This window comes from Populus nigra, chromosome 17 (genome assembly GCF_951802175.1).
Source record: "Populus nigra chromosome 17, ddPopNigr1.1, whole genome shotgun sequence".
Lineage (NCBI taxonomy): Eukaryota > Viridiplantae > Streptophyta > Magnoliopsida > Malpighiales > Salicaceae > Populus > Populus nigra.
Genome location: NC_084868.1, coordinates 9625938 through 9646330, shown reverse-complemented (window position 1 = coordinate 9646330; position 20393 = coordinate 9625938). Strand labels below are relative to the sequence as shown.

The 20393-nt window shown below is 31.3% G+C and overlaps 1 protein-coding gene across 1 annotated transcript; it reads left to right on the top strand.

The window, feature by feature from the left end:
• Nucleotides 1-11001: 11001 nt before the first annotated feature.
• Nucleotides 11002-14798, top strand: LOC133677312 (myosin-binding protein 7). Its single transcript, XM_062099261.1, has 4 exons — nucleotides 11002-11386; nucleotides 11666-13273; nucleotides 13830-13876; nucleotides 14350-14798. Exons 2-4 carry the CDS (start codon nucleotides 11837-11839, stop codon nucleotides 14471-14473), a joined length of 1608 nt encoding a protein of 535 aa, XP_061955245.1. The 5' UTR covers nucleotides 11002-11386; nucleotides 11666-11836; the 3' UTR covers nucleotides 14474-14798.
• The last annotated feature ends 5595 nt before the right edge of the window (nucleotides 14799-20393 follow it).

The following is a 20393-nucleotide window of genomic DNA, read 5'->3' as shown; positions in this document are numbered from 1 at the left end:
TAGTAAAAGGCACCAATCATGATATTTGGAAACCACAAGCCAAGTCCATCATATTTGCAGAAAAATGAATCAAAATGTGATCGCACATGTTCGTTTTTTCTCACTATAATTAGCTACCTAATTAATCATACTTTGACATGTATTGCCAGCTAAACATCACGTATTATACAGATTCACTTCCTTTCACAAGATTTGATGGGTCCAAGATCGGCTCTATGCACTCGTGACCCGAATCAATTATTGATATGTATATATTGCTGCATCATCATGCTAGTTAATACCTTGTCTAGTCAAGTAGGATCAGTAGCAGTCCCAAATAAACGTGATTTATCCCTTGTTAATTAATAAACTATACTATAAGCGATAGAGGCCATAAAATTAAACTGGGAAGGAATAGCACGTCTGGCTGGTCATGCATGATGATTTCTCTACAATATCATACAAGAAAATCCACAGAGTCTTAATTTGCTCACTAATTAACTAATCAGGTGACTGTATCATATCGGACAAGTGAATGACGCAGTGATTAGCATGTTTCCTCTAATTTATCCACAGAGTCTGGCTGGTCATGCATGATGATTTCCTTAATGTGAAGCTTTACAAAGCAGTTTTTGCTCTATCAGCAATATGGCAACACATTCATGTGCTTGGTTGCCTCCGGCGCAAGCAGACGACTTTAGAGCAAATGAATTAGGACTCGATCCCTTTATCTCCAGCTTTGGACCTCTCGAGGCAAAAATCTTCTTCGTATAAAATCTGAGAAGTTTGTGCAGTGCCGCCACATGATGCAAAACCTTTCCACAAGATTTCCCTTTTCTTGTTTTTCTGGATTAAACTTTCCACGAGATCTGGTGGGTCCGAAATCGGCTGTGGACCTATCAAGATCCATTATAGGTGGTAGAACTAGTAGTAATTGATCAGATAATCGAGTGATGTGATCCTTATCCTCTATTGAACAACAGTTAAAACCAAATTATAATGGCATCTTAATTGATTCTTTAAAGCTTGGAGAAAAGGTGAGTCTCTTCAAGACAATACAATTTAGTGATTTGATTTTCTCTTCTCGCCGGCCTCGAACCCCTTGTATGGTGGCTTTATCACAGATACTGTTGCCAACAAGTTAATGAAATTTCTTACGTTAAGAGTCGATTGGTCATGAAAGAATAAAAGGAGATGCTGCTGCTTCGTCCATTTCCAGGTCAAAGAGAAACGAGCCCTCGTCCCATCAAATAGTATACGCTAGGCTGTATATAGCCACACCTGCCCGTCACTTAAGCCTAGGATAGGATAGTTAAGACCCCTTTGAGGGCCCGAGTTAATAATCCAACAGCTCGGGGAGAACTGAAAATGATTTGGGCCTTACGCGGACACACACTGGCCCTTCAATCGTTAACAACCTTAAAGCTATTAAACCAATGACGTCATCAAATTAAGCCTCTCTATCATATCATACTTGGCCCGGCCCGGCAGTCAACCCGGGATCCGGGTGACCCGGGGCCTTAAACGGGTCTGTTTTATTAAAAATCTGGGATTGCAAATAGTCCGGAGAAAACCGGTCGACCTGCCGGGTTAATCCGGAACACGGGTGACCCGGCAAAGCCCGGTAGAGATTTTTTTTTTCAAATGTATTTTTTCTTCTAGACAGAGACCTATTTTTTTTTTCAATTGATTACTAACCCATTTCAAAGTTCACTATATAAATATTAGAAGAATATTTTATTTTTTCAAAATAGGATTTGAAATCCTATAGTATATATACTCTAAGTTCACAAGAAAAAAGTTATGTCTTTTAAATGTGGGATAAAAAAAAATATTTTTGGTTTAAATACTTCAACTTAAAAGAATAAAATAGTATCTTTCCAATATGAGATAAAAAAAAATTTTAAAATATTCTTTTAAACTTTATTATTTACAACATGTATAGCTTATATTCACATTGTTACATTTTAATTTTTTTTATATGAAATATTAAAACCACAAATATTTTTTTTTAATTTTTTCGAGTACCCTGGTCAACTCGTGTAACCCGGGACCCAGTCTCTTGGCCGGGTTAACCCCCAAACCGGGTATGATAACTATGCTTTCTACTTGGGAGTAGTTTCGGACTTGAAGGCTAACAGGGCATTTAGAACACAAGTGAATTCAATTCACATGGTTGACTTTGATTTTAAATAAAATTCAATTTTTATAAAAAATATTTAAAAGCAAATAAGATGATAAATCCTTTTATTTGTTATAGTAATTTCTTTTAGAAATGACATTAAAAACAATGTTTTAAAAATACTATTTAGAACACAAACCCTATTTCTACAATTCTCATTGTCTCTTTTCTTCTCCTCTTCTAACCCACATTATCTCTTCTAACACCTTCTTGCAAATTAGAGTGAAACATCTTCTTGATAAATGGAGAGAGCACGAGTGAAATCTCAAACTTAACCACGAGAGGAAAACTTGTATTGTTGTGTCTAAGAGGTGAAAAATACTGAAAAATTCACTCATTGTTGCCTTTTTTATTACTTCATTCATAAATTCATTTAATCAATTGGTTATTTGTTAATAGCTTAATTAAATATTAATTATGCTTGAAAATTAGGGTCATTTTAAATAAATATAAGGTTCTTGTAACAAAAAGAAATGTTTTTTGCAATAAAAAGAAATGATTTCTGAATTAAAAGCAAAGTAGTGAAGATTGATAATTTAGTTCATTTCTACATGTTTTCCAAATAGTATAATTGAATTCAATTATATGGATTAATATTTTATTCCAAACATAATAATTGTAATAGGTTATTAATTGAATTCAATTTCACATGTGATTTGGTTACAAACAAGGTGTAAAGGCAATATATGAATAAATTAGAGGTATGTCATTTGACTTTTAAACACGTTTGTTTTGCCCAAGTTTTATAGAAAAATTAGAGAATATGAAATATTTTATGACTAGTTTCAAAAGAACATCATTCGGGTCTAATCTGTATTATGAAATAATTTTCAATATTAAGTACAACATAATACTTATACAAATCAGTTCAAAATTTATATTGTTCATTACTTGTTTGAATTTGTTTTATAATCTCAATATGCAAATTATGAACTCTATATGAAAATGACTCAGCTAACTCAAACATCTTAGCATTAGAATACACGGGGAAAAGATCTACAGGTTTTTAGTTTTGGACTTGAAGACTAACAAGGCGTTTAAACATATGAATTCAATTCAATTCACATGTTTAAGTTAATTCTTGTGCTTTGATTTTTATTTTTTTAAGGTAAAGATTTGGATTCTAAATGGAATTTAATTTCTAAAAAAATATGTAAAATCAAATTAGATGATAGACCTTTTGCTCATTTGCTACAGTAATTCCTTTGGAAATGATATTAAAAACAATGTTTCAAAAATACCCTTAAGAGCATAAACCCTACTTTTTAAAATCTCTATTGTCCCTTTCCTTCTCTTCTTCTAATCCACACTATCTTTTTTAACACCTTCTTGCAAATTAGAGTGAAACATCTTCTTAATAAGTTGAGAGAGCACGAGCGAAATCTCAAACTTAAACACGAGAGAAAAACTTGTATTATCATGTCCAAGAGGTAAAAATTACTGAAAAAAACACCCATTACTACTCTTTTTATTACTTCATTCGTAAATTCATTTAATCAATTGGTTGTTTGTTAATAGCTTAATTAAATAATTAATGATGCTTGAAAATTAGGATCATTTTAAATAAATATATATAAGGGTCCTTATAACAAAAGGATTTTTCTTTTTCACAACAAAAAGAAATGATTCCTAAATTAAAAGCAAAGTAGTCAAGATTGATAATTTAGTTCATTTCTACATGTATTCCAAATTGTATAATTGATTTCAATTATATGGTTTGCTATTTCATTCCAAACATAATAATTGTAATAGATTATCAATTGAATTTAGTTTCACATGTGATTTGGTTCCAAACAAGGTGTAAAGGCAATACATGGATAAATTAGAGATATGTCATTTGACTTTTAGGAACATTTGTTTTGCCTAAGTTTTATAAAAAAAAATTAGGGAAAGTAAAGTATTTTACGAATAGTTTCCAAAGGATATCAGTCAAGCCTAATTTGTATCATGAAATAATCTTTAACATTAAGTATAACATGATACTTATGCAAATCAGTTCAGAATTTATATTGTTCATTACTTGTTTAAATTTATTTTATGCTCTCAACATGCAAATTATGAACTCTATATGAAAATGACTCAGCTAACTCAAACATCGTAGCATCAGGATATATGGCGAAAACATCTACAGGTTTTTAGGTTTGTAACTATGAACACTATATAATTAGGAGTATGGAATGAAACAAACAATATTCAAAACTTGTGTAGATATGGTTTGAACACAACTTAATAAATTAGGATTATCTTCATCTTTTCTTATCACATGTATGGGGTAAAAGATCAGGGAGCTTAATATATCTTTCAAAATTTATTACATTTTGATTCTCAAGTATAGGACATAAGTATTAGGCAGTTCAGGTGGAGAAATATCTAGAAAATCTTCTAACATTACGTCTATCTCTTTAAGGGGTTTCATTAAAGAGTCTCATAAAATTTTCTCTACCACTAAAGCAGACTCATCATGTTCTTTATTAATCTTCATCTCAGACTCATTTGGACGTATCATGTTGTTCTTGCACATTCTCTTTATCTAAGTCACAAAAATCCTTAAGATTAAGTTCATACACTTACACACAATAATTTTTCCTTTTCACCTATATCCTTGTACTCTTGGATGATCAAGGGCTTAGAGATACAGTTGAAGAACATACGACCGAAACCTTGACATTTAGCATACTGAACATTAAAACTCAACCTACATATTTCATTAACAACTCGTTTGCCCTTGTCTTCTTTATAAATTTAGACATTAATAAGATTAGGTCATAAGGTGGAGCACCAAAAAATAAATATTATTCCTAAATTGAGACTTAAAAGTGGTACTAGGATGGTCTTGATGTTTTGTTTATTGACTCTTTATAAAAAAAATATATAGTCATGCACTATATTATATGCTTGATCAAGAGTGAAAACACCTAGAAGCATGACTTTCTTTCTAAAATTATCATTCAAACCTTTACAAAACTTAGGCAAAGCCATGACTTTATTTTCTCTTATAACACATCATGTCATCATTAAATTATATTATATAATCATTGACCGATATGTTTACTTGCCTAAAATTATTTCATTAGTCTAAGAGTTTATTCCTATAAGACCGGGATAGGTACATCTCTTGTAGTTTTTTTTTTCATTTTAGTACAATAAGTGATGAGAGGTTTACCTTTCATTTCTAGATAATCCTTAACATCTTTTCAATAAAATTGGGCTTCACCAATGAGTTGTATATTAGCAAACCTAACTTTTTATTATCATACAAGTTGTATCAATCAAAGAAGTTATTCATATAATTAATTCACCTATCAAAGATCCAAGGATCATAACGACCATAAAAAATAAGGACTTTTATTTTATTAGGGTCATGATTGTCTTATCATGTCTAAAGTAGTCTAAATAATAGTTATATTGATGGTGATTACAAACTATTCTTACAAGTAAAATTAAGATACAAAAATAAAACGAATCTCATTTTTTCTTGATGTGGAAATAAAAAAAATAGAGTATAACAAAAAAATTATAAGTATATAATGTTAGATCTTTTAAATGTAAACAATTAATCAAATAATAGTTATAATATTTCACTATTTTTTACAATTTTTGCCATTAACAAACAGAACTAGAGATTCAATATAAATGAAAAAAGTGATTGTTAAGCAAAATTAATATATATATATATATATATATATATATATATATTAGACATAAAAATAATATTAATTGCAAGTGTAAAAACTAGAAAAGTAAAATTGAAAGAATTCAAAGGCGAGTAATTTATTGATGAAGATTCTAATCAAATTCTATCGCAAATTAATGGACCTCGTAGTTTTATACCTGTCACTTTTATTTTCTGTCACTGTTTTTTTTTTTTTTTACTTTTTTTCTCTTTAATAAATAAATATAAAAATTAAATTAAATTAAAAAAATGAGAACAAAAATAAAAACAAAAGCTACTGTGAATTAGTTGTTGTCGTTGCAACTAAAGAAAAAAAAGATTTCTAATCCCATGCATGATGGAGCTGCCTTGACTGACTTATGTGAGGGATTTCATTGACTGGAGCATGATGCTGATCTCTGACGTCTGATTTGCTGTTACTAGAGCTGCCGTGATCTGGAGTAGCTGGCCGAGTGATGTGGCTTTTTCGACTGAGATTGAACCGAGTCTTTCTATACTGATTAATATGATTTTCTATGTTAAGCGGCTGAGATGGGCTGCGTGGTAGCTGTAATGGCGGATGGGTTCAATGGCGTGGGTGTGCTGTCGTTGTTTTGGGCAATGGTTATGTCTGCGGTGGTGTTTGGGCAGGGTGGCTATGGTGGTTGAGGATGGATGTGGAGTGTTGGGCTGTTTTTTTGGACAGTGGTAGGGTGGCTCGGTGTTCGATTTTGAGGGCTGTGGTCATCAGCTTGGTGGCTGAGATTGGTCGGTGACGTAGTGGCAGAGGGGCGTAGGCTGTCTGGTTGGTTCCTGGGGTGGTTGATCTGGCGGTTGTTGCTGGTTTTGGTGGCTGGAAGGTGGTTGATGGTTGTGAGGCAGTGGCTATGCGTGGTGGCTAGTGGAAGAGGGTTGGCTGGTGCTGGTGTGGTTATTGGACTGTTGGTTGTTGGCTCCGTAAAGGGTCGACTAGTGGTGGCTGGTTGGTGTGGAGAAGAAGACTAGGCTAGTTTTTTTTCAGGTCACGTGACTGCTGACCTCGATGCACTTTTTTTAATCACATGTTGATAAAAGCTCTCGAAGATAATCTAAACAACAACAAGAAAAAAATCATGCTACGATATCAAAAGTGATGCGGGGGGAAAACATTTAAAGCTACAAAAAAAAAAGCCAAGAAGAACAAATCAAAAGAAAGAAAAGAAAAGGTTGAAGAAAAGAAAGAAAAGGGAATGGAACTCTATAAATTTTATTTAATTCATCAAAAACTATTTAATATTTAGAAAAATAACATATAAATATTAAAATTCTAATTAGAACAAACAAGACTTATAGTCCATTAAATAATATATCCAACAATAAATATTTTAAACCCAATAAATATTAACCTTAAATAGAATTCAATAATATAACGGCTGAACTATCCTCCATCATCATAAATCATACAAATATGTGAATCATGTCTTGGGACTGATGTCCCCATTACTTATTATCTTTTGCTTTTGTCTGTGTCTATTAGTATTAGAGCCTAATAATCTCAGGTTACTAGCTTATTGTGTGCTGCAAAACAACCATAACTGAAAAAGGTTGGAGAACATGACATGCTCGTGTATGAGAGAATGCAGAGGTTTCTTATCAAGAAAGAGATGTTCATGACTTAATTTGTTGGTTTCGTTGGCGTCAGTTGTTGTTATTGAAAATCTTGGTGGTGGAACTCACGATTAAGCGAAGCGCATAAAGATGTGTTAAGAATTCATAATGAAACAATCTGCACAAAGATATAATGTTAAGAACTCATAATAAGGTGATCCGAACAAAAATATTATTGATCAACTGTGGGTTGGCCCCCACACATAAAAGAATATTCTTAATTGAATTTATACCTGAAAACTGAACTCAAGATGAGTTCTTTCCAACCCAAAAAGATTGAAGCATAAGTTTTTTTTAGAAAAATATGTATTTTTCGTAGTTAATTTTATGTTTTCCTATTATTATGTCCTCATAATGTATTATTATACTTTCTAGTTTTTTTAATTTATTTTTTATATTCATTATTACTAGGTTTTTCTAGTTTTTTTTTATATAAAAAGTTATAAAATTCTTTTGACAAGTAAAAACATGAACAAATTAAATTAAGTATTTTAAGAGTATCTGTAGCTATGATATTCTTATTTTTAAGAGTTTTAACTTTATAAAAACTTATCAATTCAGCTCAAAATTAAAAAAAAAATCATTTTTCAATTACCTAGAATTACTGTTGATTATTTTCAGCTACCAATGCAAGACTACTTCTTTGTATCTAGAAAACGACTGAGGCGAGCGGATTATTTCGACCTCCATCAACCCCAAAAAGAAAACCCTAGCAAAAATGAGCGCTCCGTCAACTAAAACAAATCAGAAATAAAAGAAGGAATTGCACGATCATAACATCAAACACATAGAATGGCTTTCCATTGCTATCTTCTTGCTTGAACAGTAAGAGAGAGATTTGAGATTTTTAGAAGGCGATCGAGGAAGGTTAAGCCAATAAACTAGATAAAAGTGTAAGGTATTAATTATAAATAAATTAATTATGCGAGTAAAATAACACCCCATAATTATTGGAGAGGTGAAATCAATGGCATTAAACACTCTACAAATTGTATCATAAAATGAAATTAGGTCATATCAAATATTAATTAGAAAAAATAAACTCAATTAATATTCATATTGCAATTCCTACATGTTATTTTTATTTACAAATTGGTTCTTATTTGAATCTTTTATCCTTTTATTTTATAAAAAAACTATGGTTTGATTCTTATAATTAAAAACTTTTTGCAATTAGATACTTGCATGATCACTATTAATCATGCAATAGTTCATTATATAGGTTTTTTATGTAATACTTGTAATGTAATTAGTAATTACAATTATAATAATCTAGTATGTATATTATAATTTTTAAAAAGTATGCAATTAAATATAATAATGTAATGAACTATTACATTACATGATTCATTGTATCCAACCATGGTAGTGGTTACTTTTCAAAATACAATTTGCTTAGAAATATATCAAAATAATTTTTTTAAAAAATAATTTTTAACAACAAATCAAAATAATCTGAAAATATAAAAAAATTAATGAAACACTATTATATAAATTTATAGTCTTTTAATCATTTCTCCATGTTATATAAATTTAAAATCCTGACTTGAATATTGTTATATAATCCCAAGATTTTACTAGTTTTTTTATTGGATAGAGAGAGAGAGAAAGTTCATGGTCGAGGTTCCAACTTCCAACCATATATATATATATATATATATATATATATATATATATATTATCTTGTATTTTGACCTCTCCATTGCATTTCTTCGCTTGGACCCGTGTCTAAGCGAAGAAATGCACAACCCGTGGCCTTATAGTTGATTCTCGTTTAAATTCCTCATGCCTTTTGACATTGAAAATATGAGATCCTCAAAAATTCAATATTGTTGCAACTAATAATAATAATAATAATAATAATAATATATAAATATAAAGAATGTAGTTTAACTAATCAGATTCTGAATTTGCTCCCCAGAAATTATCAGTTTGAGTGTCATAAACCTCAGGGATACTAGAGGTTTATATGATTGTTAATTTTAGAACCTTCGGTAATTAGTTGAGATACGTGTAAACTGGCTCGAACATTATAGTTAACAAAATAATAATAATAATAATAATCTTTAAGTAATTATATTTTAGACTAATTATAAGAGAATGTTTAGAAACGTAGTATTAAAAATCTGAAACTCAATTAATTATAATCTCAAATAAGTTTGTTTCATGTATGTTAAATATATGTTTAACCTGCTCTTATAAGTAGGTAAAGGGAGTGTTGTCCATTAAAACCATGCATAAAACTAATAAGACAATAATGTTTAGTGAAGATGTCATAAAAAGATTTATAAAGTTTGTATATCTCATGAATTTCTTAACAAATTATAATTACATTGTTTTAGCCATTCATATTATACACATGCATAATTGTTAATTTCATCTCTAAATGTTATTTCATAAGAAGAATGATATTAATTTCACATGAAATTAGCTTATTTTAGAAACTCTAAGCAAGTTGTTTCTTCTTGTTAATTTTTCATAAACCAAGCTAACTTGTAACTTTTAAAATAAAAAGCTTTGGGCCTATCTCACTAGCCACTTTTAAAAAAGTGTTTGAAAATGTACGTTGAAATTTTTTTTGTTAAAAATTAATTATTATTTTTATGTTTTGAATCGTTTTTATATGCTGATCTCAGAAATAATTTTTTAAAAATAAAAAAAAATATTTTGATACATTTCAGAATGAAAAACACTTTAAAAAACAACTGCAACTACATTCCCAAACAGGCCCTAGCCTTAATGAGATAAGCTTATTACCTCTTTAGAAACTATCAATTTAGTTGTGGTTATGATTTTTAGTTGTGATCTTGCTTTTAAGTATTTAGTAATTACAGCATTTTTCATGTATTATTTTCAAACATTATAATTTATAGTTTTTCAATAAATATCATCACAGTTACAACCACAACTTTTCCAAACGAATCCTTAGAAACTGTTTAAGCTATGCTCATTTATAAAACATTACAAGGTAAAGAAGACCATTACCATAACAACATATAAAAATTGATATATTAATATGATTTTATCATAAAGTCTATAACAATGTCGTTAACATAAATCTATTATCAATACTATAATGTTATTAATTAATGTATACTATAATGTTATTACTTAATGTATAATATATCGTATTAAAACGATAAAAAAACATAAAAAATATAATTTTAAATCTTTTAAATTTTTTTAAATTATATTTTCAAAAACAAATACACAATTAGCGTAATCATGCGTGCTGGGCAGTCAATGAATTTCGGGATTGATTGATGTCTTATCTAATTAATTTCTCCATCATACAATCTTATAAATAGAATTGGTCTACAGAATTAGCTGTAGAAATTTCCTAATTCCAGTACATATTTTAATCAATCATCATTTCCTGTCTGTTTCTGTTACCCAAAACCACAGATAAAATTAAAAAAATAGTAAAAACCAAAATAAAATAAAAAATAGTTATGAGTTGTAAAAAGTAAAAAAAGAATTGCTAACTATGGTTCCACCTAATCTTTTTTATTTAATCATTATTTAATTATCATAAATCTCTCTTCCCCCCGTACACTTTTCTGCTCCCCAAAAATCAATCTCTCTCTCTTTCTCTCTGACACGGAAATCGAGAAGCATAAAACAAACTACTCAGTCAATAACGGGTTGTATAAGCAGAAAAACGAAAAAACAATCTAGGGTTTCCAATTCTCTCTCCCCCTCCGTCTCTCCCTCTCTCTCTCTCTCTCTCTTCCAATTTCTTTCCCTCCAAACGCTATTTCTCCGTTTTCTGTTTTTTACTCTTTTCCCGGGAAAATTTGATTAGGATTCTCATTCTTTGCCGCCTCCGGTGATCTCTTCACTTTCTCGTTAAATTGTTTTTTTTTTGTTTTTTCTCTCGGGAAACTTCGCCTCAAATTTACCCGCATCGGTTTTTCAAAGCCCAGGTAACACACAACCCCCCTCTCTCTATCGCGCGTGAGCTTCTGTTTGGTTTGATTGGAATTATTGTTTTTCCAACCTGTCTAGGAAATAAAAATGTGTCCTTCAATGCTCTTTTTTTTTTAATTAATAATACCAAAAGGAGTGTTAATTTGTGTTTTTTTCGATCATATTTCAAGCTGCAAAATGTTTACATTGCAGAAAAGAAAGTGATTTTGTGATTGTTTTTTATTGTTAGCGTTTGTGCTTTTTTGTAATTTTCGTGTAATTTTTGTTATTTGTAGGAGTCTTAGGAGTGATTGAGGAAGGAAAGGATTTGCTAACTGAAAAGATCTGTAGATTCAATTGAGAGAAGAGAAATTGAGAGCTTCAAGGGAAAAAGGCTCTCTTTGATTGTTATGTGAATTGGGATCGTTTTTTGTTGAAAGTATTTAGTTTTGAATGATAACTGGTCTATGGATTTGGAAGTACTTTCTACCCAGGCTTCACCGTCGAGGGATTTGGTGAAGTGTTGTAATTGTGACTGCAGTTGTTCTTTAATAACCGGTTCATCTTCAGGGTCTTGGATCAGGTCTGTTAAAAGAAAACATGATGAGTTTGAGGAGGGAAATCGGTTTTATATACCTGGCTTTGATTCCTTCTCGAACCCACGAGTACAGATTGAGAATGAATGTGCTGCTTTGCGTGAGATGGTTTCTAGCCAACAGCAGACGGTGCAGGATTTGTACACGGAATTGGAAGAGGAAAGGAATGCTGCTTCTTCAGCCGCAAATGAAGCTATGTCAATGATATTGAGGTTGCAGAGGGAGAAGGCAGAGATCCAAATGGAGGCAAGACAATTTAAGCGGTTTGCTGAGGAAAAGATGGGGCATGATCAGCAGGAGATTTTGGCTCTGGAAGATCTTTTGTACAAGAGAGAGCAGGCTATTCAATCACTTACTTGTGAAATTCAGGCTTATAAGTATAGGATGATGAGTTATGGCCTTACAGAGGCAGAGGCAGAGGGTGATAAGGGTGAGAGGGGTGGGTTTAGCCGCAACACAAGCATGAATGAAAGTTTGGATGCGGCTCAATTAGAGTTTCCAGCTTATGAATACCCACCCCTGAAATGCAATATGAATGAAAATCCAAATCCCACGGAGGGTGAAGATGATATTGTGGATGTTGAGAAATATGCATTCAGTGAGACGCCACATGGTCGGGAGCAGTTGAAGAACTTGGAATATAGGATCTATCAGATGGAGAGAAGCCCACGTAACATTCAGCAGGATGGTGATTTTTCTGGTACGAAGAATATTCTTGAGAAGGTGGTAGTTGGCCACTCTCCTAGGCGATCAAGGCACAGCAGGAGGTTCTCTGCAGATAGTTCAAGTTCATTGATGGGGATGTCTAGAGAAGTTGGTCCAGATTTTGTCACTGAATCTCCAAGATGCAAGTTAAGCAATAGCTTTAAGAAGACGGATTATGCTTTGCAAGTGGAAGATTACACGGATTCAAGAAAGATGGATAATTCATCAGAATTTGGAGATGACACGACTGACAGAGTTTATACCATCGATTCTATCCATAACGGGGCCTCACAGAATGGTGTTACGGAACCAAAAGCTGGAATTGGGATTTATGAAGAGTATCTTTCAACTCCCAGAGAAGCATTGGATGGACCTGATGTTAGTGATCCTGACATAAAAAAGCTCTACGTGAGACTTCAGGCACTCGAGGCTGACAGGGAATCTATGAGGCAAGCAATTATTTCAATGCGGACTGATAAAGCGCAAATGGTATTGTTGAAAGAGATAGCTCAACATCTGTGCAAGGAAATGTCTCCAGAAAGAAAATTGCCTGTGAAGAAGCCATCTCTTCTTGGAAGCTTTTCCTTCATGTCAATCTTTAAGGTAGTTCGTTATGCTTTGTGTAAATGAATATGCTTTCCTGTATATTAGAGATTTCCATTCAGTTGAGTGTCAGGCCTTTCGATCCCGAGACCCAGCCTTTTTTGGTATTCAAAATATATCATCAAATATGCTGCTCCATAATCATTATAGTATTTGTATCCGTTATTCTTTTGTCCTATACTTAACTACAAACTCTCCTTGACCTGCACTTCCTCCCCCTGACCTTGTTTTTCACTTAAAGCTTATATTCTTCGTTATAGTGGGTATGGCTGAACTAGACTTGGATAATAACTTTGAATTTGAATAAACTGAACTGCATTGTAGAAGACTGTCTATTGAAATCTGAGGTATGATGTAAATTGTGTACTTGAACACATAGAAGATAAAATTATTGAAGGGCGTTTCTGATGTTTTCTTTATTTTCTTGGATTGTCATTTTCTCTGTCCTAAATTCTCCTGACTTCCACATGTCAAAAGCTCTTAGCTGCTTACTCTTTTAAATTCTCGTATGCATTAATGACTACCTGGAGATAACTCCTTCATTTTGTTTGTTCAGTGGGTTGTGTCCTTTGTTTTCTGGAGAAAGAAAGCTCAACGAAGCAAGTAAGTGTATTGCTATAAACTATTGACATAATATAGTTTCTCTTTTAGGGCTCCCATTTAATTGTATATGCAGAATTATTTTAAGTACATGCAAATCAGAAATGAAAAATTCCACCGGGTTTATTCGCTGTGTTTTTTTTCAAGATAAAAAATAAACCAGGGGTAGAAATTTTTTTCCAAATTTGAAGGTAAAATCCTTGTAATTTCTTAAAGGAATTGCATGGAAATTGGAGAAAGAGAGGGGAATGAATCCAAGGGGTAATAGTTCTGGCATTCCCAGTTTCAGAATTTGTGATTCACCAACTCTTTTACAGAAGCAAATGCACATGTTTACAGTATTCTTGAACTCTAAGTTTCTCAGTTAATTCAGTTTGAGAAATAATGGTTAAGATTCGTATTTTTATCATTGGTGGGATTATTTGTGGTCTAAATCTGGCATTGATGTTTGATCTCATCAAATCTTGTAATGGCAGGTATATGTTTGGGCTTTCCGCCACCAATGTCGGTTTGCTAATGCTTCTAGACAAAGGCCCCAGCACAAGGCAATGGAGATGTCTCATGAACACAAGTGTGAAACCATCAGTCAAAATTCCTTAACCCATTTGAAGCCAATGCTCGTATTGTGAACACGCAGTCATGTTGTTGCCCTGATTTGTTATGTTCTTTTCATGGATTCGTTGCTTCTGCAAAATTCAGTGTTTTGTGCAGTGTTTTTTGATTTCATATTATCTGGATTGAATATATTCTTTTCTGGGTGATTAGGGAAGCATGGATTTAGAATGGGCATGCCTGCCTGTGTAGTTGAAATTTAGCTTGAATTGAGGTATCTGTCTTCTGACAGCCAGCCCTCTACTGTATATTTCAGAATACAGATTCCTGTACGATTTCCCATTTAAATACGCAATGGCTATTCTTTTTTTCATTTGAGCTGCACTCTGATGATTTCCTTCTTTAATTTTAAACGCTGTTTAATCATGGTTGATTGCTGTAAATAGCGGGCTATCTGTTTGTAAAATTTGTTTCCTGACAGATTATTTTCGCATAATTACAAGCTAGACAGCTACGCGGACATTATTAAGCTGTAAGCTCTGGTTTATCCCTTAAGATTGCCAATCCAGCAACTGCTCGGTCATGGAATGCAGAAAATAGGATACTCTAAAATCAGGAAACGCTGTTCAGCCTGTTATTTCGGCAAGCGACCTTTTTTTATTTTTTTCCTCTCATTGTCCGGTCCTTTGCCTTGCCAAAAAAAAAAGAAAAAGTGTTTGGCTCCTCCCTTCTACGACCTGTTCAATTCCTGTGTGCCTGAACTTGAGGAGTAGACTAGGAAGCTCTCCTTTGATGGCGTTTTCCTTAGAGAAGCTAGGTCAGAGTCTACTTCGGGCAGTTCAGTAATGACTGCTTCTTTGTACCTAATGCTTTGTTCTCTAACTGAATAATAATAAATAATAATAATAATAATAATAGAGTAATCGCCCAGCGCACGATGCAAATCTCATCCTTTTGCACTCAGTTGCTTTGAAGAGTCTTCAGATTACTTTTATTAGTTTAATGGTGTTATGGGTCTCTGGGCAGAGCAGCCCTGCGCACGCATCCACTGTCTTTTTAGATAACATTGTAGATGATTTGTCGGATTCCGGGATCTTTCCTCGCCCATGCCAGCCAAGAGCAACGAAAGAGGAGATGAAACTTCCACTGCAAAGTACTGGTTCACAGTCATTTTCTCCTTTGGTTGGTATAAAGCATGTCTCCAAAGCAAACTAGTCGCACACCAGATGCTGTGAAGCCATGTTCGAGATTTATTTTTGTTGTGTTTTATGGTAGTTAAAATAAATATTCTTAATGATTTCAAAAATATATTTTTATTCATGTACTTCTTTTTTCTCGACTAAAACTTGTTTTTTTTTAATGGTAGCGAGGTCTTTAAATAAAAAATTATCGGTTTAAATATTTTTTACGCGACAATATGAAAAAGAAATAAAATAATTTTTTATTTGAAAAGATTTTATAGAATATTCATAATAAAATGAACGACCCTCATTGACTGATAAAAAGCAAGAGATAGCAACAGCAAAAGCTACCTTCCAATGGAGGATACACGTGATGGGACCGTGGCCACCCATACCCGACCTGTCGTCTACGTGCTCGACATGACACTTGCTATGTCCTCTTTGATGGGCCCCGGCACGTGTCACAGTTCAAGGGAAACATCATCATGAGTTCGGGATGGGCTTGTGGATTTATGGTGAGTTCTGGAGATGGGCTATTGAAATGGCCCACTAGTTTGTACTGAAAGGTTTCGAAGTGTTGGAAACTATTATTGTTTTGTAAATTTGTAAATCTTTGGTACACGAAAAATTATTTATATAAAAATAAACATGCATATAACTTTAAATAATTAAATATATAATTTATATGATCAATAAATAAATAAAATGCAACATAATAATTTCTCAATCAAATGAATTATTGAATTGAAAAACATGCTCGTAATAAAAATTCAGGAAAGTTGCTTGTTGAAGACAATAAAAAATAAAATAAAAATAATAAACTTAATATTGTTGTCAGGGAATGAATTCTCTTTTATTAAAACATAATTTTCTATTATTTGGTGCAAACAGTTTTAGTGCAATTGCTTCTATGGAATTGAACAACACCATCTTAAAAACATGTATTTATTTTTAACTCTATTTGTTTTTGTATTTTAAATTCACTTTTTAAAAAAATTAAAATTTTTTTGCTTTAAATAAATATTTTTTTTGTATTTTCAAATCATTTTGATATACTCATGTCAAAAATATTTTTTAAAAAATAAAAAAATATATTATTTTGATGTATTTTTAAATAAAAAATATTTTAAAAAACAACCGTAACCACACTAAAACAGGCATGGGCTCGATTCTCAACTCTCGATTCTCTTTTTACAAAGATGAATTCCTATAATTAATGAATAGAAGAAAAACTCTTAGAAAAAATCAACAACAATTGAAAAAAAAAAACTCAATAAATCTACGAAGAAAAAACTGTCAAGATGAACATCTTTGGAAACTGGAAGAAAAAAAAAACTCTCTAACTTTTCTCTATAATGATTCAGGCACTTGATCGATGTTTTTCCTATTCTGATTACATGCTAATCACTGAAAATGTAAATCAATAAGATCATCGAACTATGACTAACGACTAGAAATATATATAGAAGCACACTCCATAATTTTCTATAATTTGTTGATGTTGTGGGATAAATTTGAGTAATTTTCTAGTTCGTTTTATAAGTTGGTTTATGAAATCTAATTTAATTTTTTTAACATGATTAAAAATAAAAATCATATTTGATGAACTTTTTTTTTTAAAACGACTGTAGTTATACTCAAATCAATATTTGTATAGTTATAATATAGCAAGCCCAAATCTTTTTTTTTTCCATTGATTTTCTTCCTAATTGTCATCACTTAATGATTGAACACACCAGGAAAATGAAGTTTTAGGAACAAAATGCAAACACCTAAAACCACAATGACAAAAATGTAAAACCCAAAAACTTTAGAGGACCAAATTGAACTTTTATGATAGCTACAAGAACTAAATTGAAATCTTCTAAATATCCAGGGACTACACATGAGGAAAATGATTTTTTTAAACCAAAACACTAATATATAAAACTATTTGGACAAAAAATGCTAAAACAATTAGGGACCAATTTGAAAATTTAAAAACTCCAGGGATCAAATTGAAAATAAAGCTATAGGAGCGGAAAGTGAACTCCTTAAACGGAAAGGAATAATTTTTTAAAAAAAAATATGAATTAAACTGAAGTTTTGCATAAACTTGAAGAACTAAATTAAATGTATCTCAATATTTAAGGACTAAAACGTGAAAAAAAATTAAGGACCGAAATATAAACATCTAAAACTACAAGGATAAAACATATATATTTCAAAAAACTTATATATTAGATTGAACTGTTAAACTGTTTGTGGAATAGTGCAATCCATGTCATAACATTTGTTACAATAAAAGTTTTTGATGTCTTAATTTAGCGCAACACTAGTTTATTTTAGGGGTGAGTAAAAAAACTGAAAAATTGATTAAATCAAAAAAACTGAAAAAAAAATAATTGAAAAAATTGAACCGTAAAAAAAACCGATTAAACCGATTAGAAAATCACAAAATATTTCCGGTTCGGTTCGGTTTTGGTTTTCAAAGTCTGAAACCGATTGAACCAAACCGAACCGGCCCGGTTCAACTAAGCTATCTCTTGAAAAAAAAAAAAAAGAAGTATAAATAGCATATTTTCTAACCCTAAACTTATCTAAGTATTCTCACTTTCTCAGCCGCCTCATCTCCCTGCCTCTCATCTCTCAAATCTGCCTTCTCCTCCATGCTCTCTGCCTTTTATCTCTTAAATCTGCCTTCTCCTCTATTCTCTCTGCCTTCTCCTCCATTCTCTCTGCCTCTCATCTCTCATCTCTCAAATCTGTTTTTGGGTATCACAGATCCAACTGAAGGAATATGATATTCGAGCTCTGTCTGGGTTGAGTTGTGTTCTTGATAAAGTGGTACAATATGCAGTTACATGGAACCTGTTACATTCAGTTGAACAACCTGCAATACTTGCGATGCTCAGTTATGGCACAGATGTTTGTCACTGTCTGCCATTTTACAGGGAAGATTTGCTTTTCTTTGGTCTATGATTTAATTTTGCAACACTTCCAGTTCTAGCTCAATGTTCCTTCCATTTTCAGACTGTCCACATTATTGTTTTTTGGGATTAGGATTGTAAATTACATGTTACTGATTTAGAAGCAAGTACAGAAACAAAAGTGCTGAAAAATATGGTTAATAAAAAGCCCAGAAATACTCAACCGGAATAATTTCGGTTTGAACCGGTTTGGAAGGGAAAAAAACCGAACCGAACCGAAATTAATCAGTTTGAACCGGTTTTCAGTTCGGTTTCAAAACTAAAAAAAATAAAATTGGTTTGGTTATTTATTTTGGTCCAAAACCAGACCAGACCGAAAATGCTCAGCCCTAGTTTATTTCTTGTGTAATCGTGATAGATTGGATTAATTTTTTAAAAAATATACAAAAAATAATATCTAGATTATAGAAAATATTTTTTTGACATTGTTGTTAAATTTAATATAATAATTTAAACTTCAAAACTCTCAACTTGACTTTTTATTTAGTTTGAGTTTTAAATTAAATTACGTGAGAGTTGTTTTTATGTGATTTTATTGTTTAAAAAAATCCAAAAAAAATCAAAAAAAAATGACGAGTTCATTTTAGTCAACATGCCAAACTTATGATCTAAGTTATGGACTTTATTGTATCGAATTGATTTTATTTTATTTTATTATATAATAAAAAATATAAAAATTAATTTATCATCAACCCAATACTATTACTAAAATTAAATAAAAGCTTTACATGATAGAATTGAAAAAAAAATAAAAAAAATAAAAAAATTGGAAAGAGCCAATAAAAAGTCCCAAAGAACATATTACAACAAAGCTTAGCCAATATTTTTTTTCTTTTATAAATAGGCTTTCGGCACTCTGTTACCAACGAATAGCTCCCTGCAATTGCTAAAGAAAAAAAGGATCGAGACTGATTGGCGCAGGTCCTGTAATGTTACATATAACAACTTTTCATTGAATTATTTTTTATTTAAAAATATATTAAAATAATATATATTTTTTATTTTTTAAAATTTATTTTTAATACTAATATATTAAAAAAATTTAAAATAAAAAAATTAATAAAACAACAATTCAATCTTCACCGCGCCAAACATACCCGCGAACACAATATATAGTCGCGGGAATGCTTTTAGTGATCATATAATTTTTTTAAGACCGTTTTCATAAAAAAAAAAAAAAAAAAAGACATTCCTTCTGCTATTCTTACGTGCATATCCCATTAATAACTAAAAAAACTTGCTTCAAGAGTATTAAAGAAATCAATTAAAACAAAAGAAAAAAGAAAGCAATGCCGAAACTAATTGACATGGTAAAATCTAAAGAGAAACATATTTTTTATTGGGAAACTTGTTTTTAGACATATTTGAGATCTAATTAAAAATGAAATACTTTTTTTTTATTAAAACTTTGTTGAAAAATATTCTTCAATAAAAATAATATAATATTAAATATTAAAATATCTAAAATTAATTATAAATAAATAAGACACCAAAATCCAACCATAAAATTGTTCCCACATTGAAAAAATAGAAGTTTCCTTTGTCCAACATTGAAAAACGAGGAACTATTTTTCTCTTTTAAGGTCTATATATATAAAGAGATATATTTTTCGGGTAAACAAAAAAAAATGAAAAAAAGATAAACAAAATTAACAATGGATAATTGGTTGAGGGCCGAGAGTCGAGAGAGAGATTGAAAGACCCATTTACGAATAGAAATTGTCAACCGCAAAAAAAAAAAAAAATTCATAATGATGAAGGAAAAATATGTGGACTACAGTGCTGTGACTCTGAATATTTTGACTCCTTGAAGCAAAA

Excerpts from the sequence above, each read along its gene's own strand:
- LOC133677312 (XM_062099261.1), top strand. The coding sequence starts at position 11,837 with ATGGATTTGGAAGTACTTTCTACCCAGGCTTCACCGTCGAGGGATTTG. Across the intron at positions 13,274-13,829 it reads CCTTCATGTCAATCTTTAAG|TGGGTTGTGTCCTTTGTTTT; the intron begins GTAGTTCGTTAT and ends TTGTTTGTTCAG. Across the intron at positions 13,877-14,349 it reads AAGAAAGCTCAACGAAGCAA|GTATATGTTTGGGCTTTCCG; the intron begins GTAAGTGTATTG and ends TTGTAATGGCAG.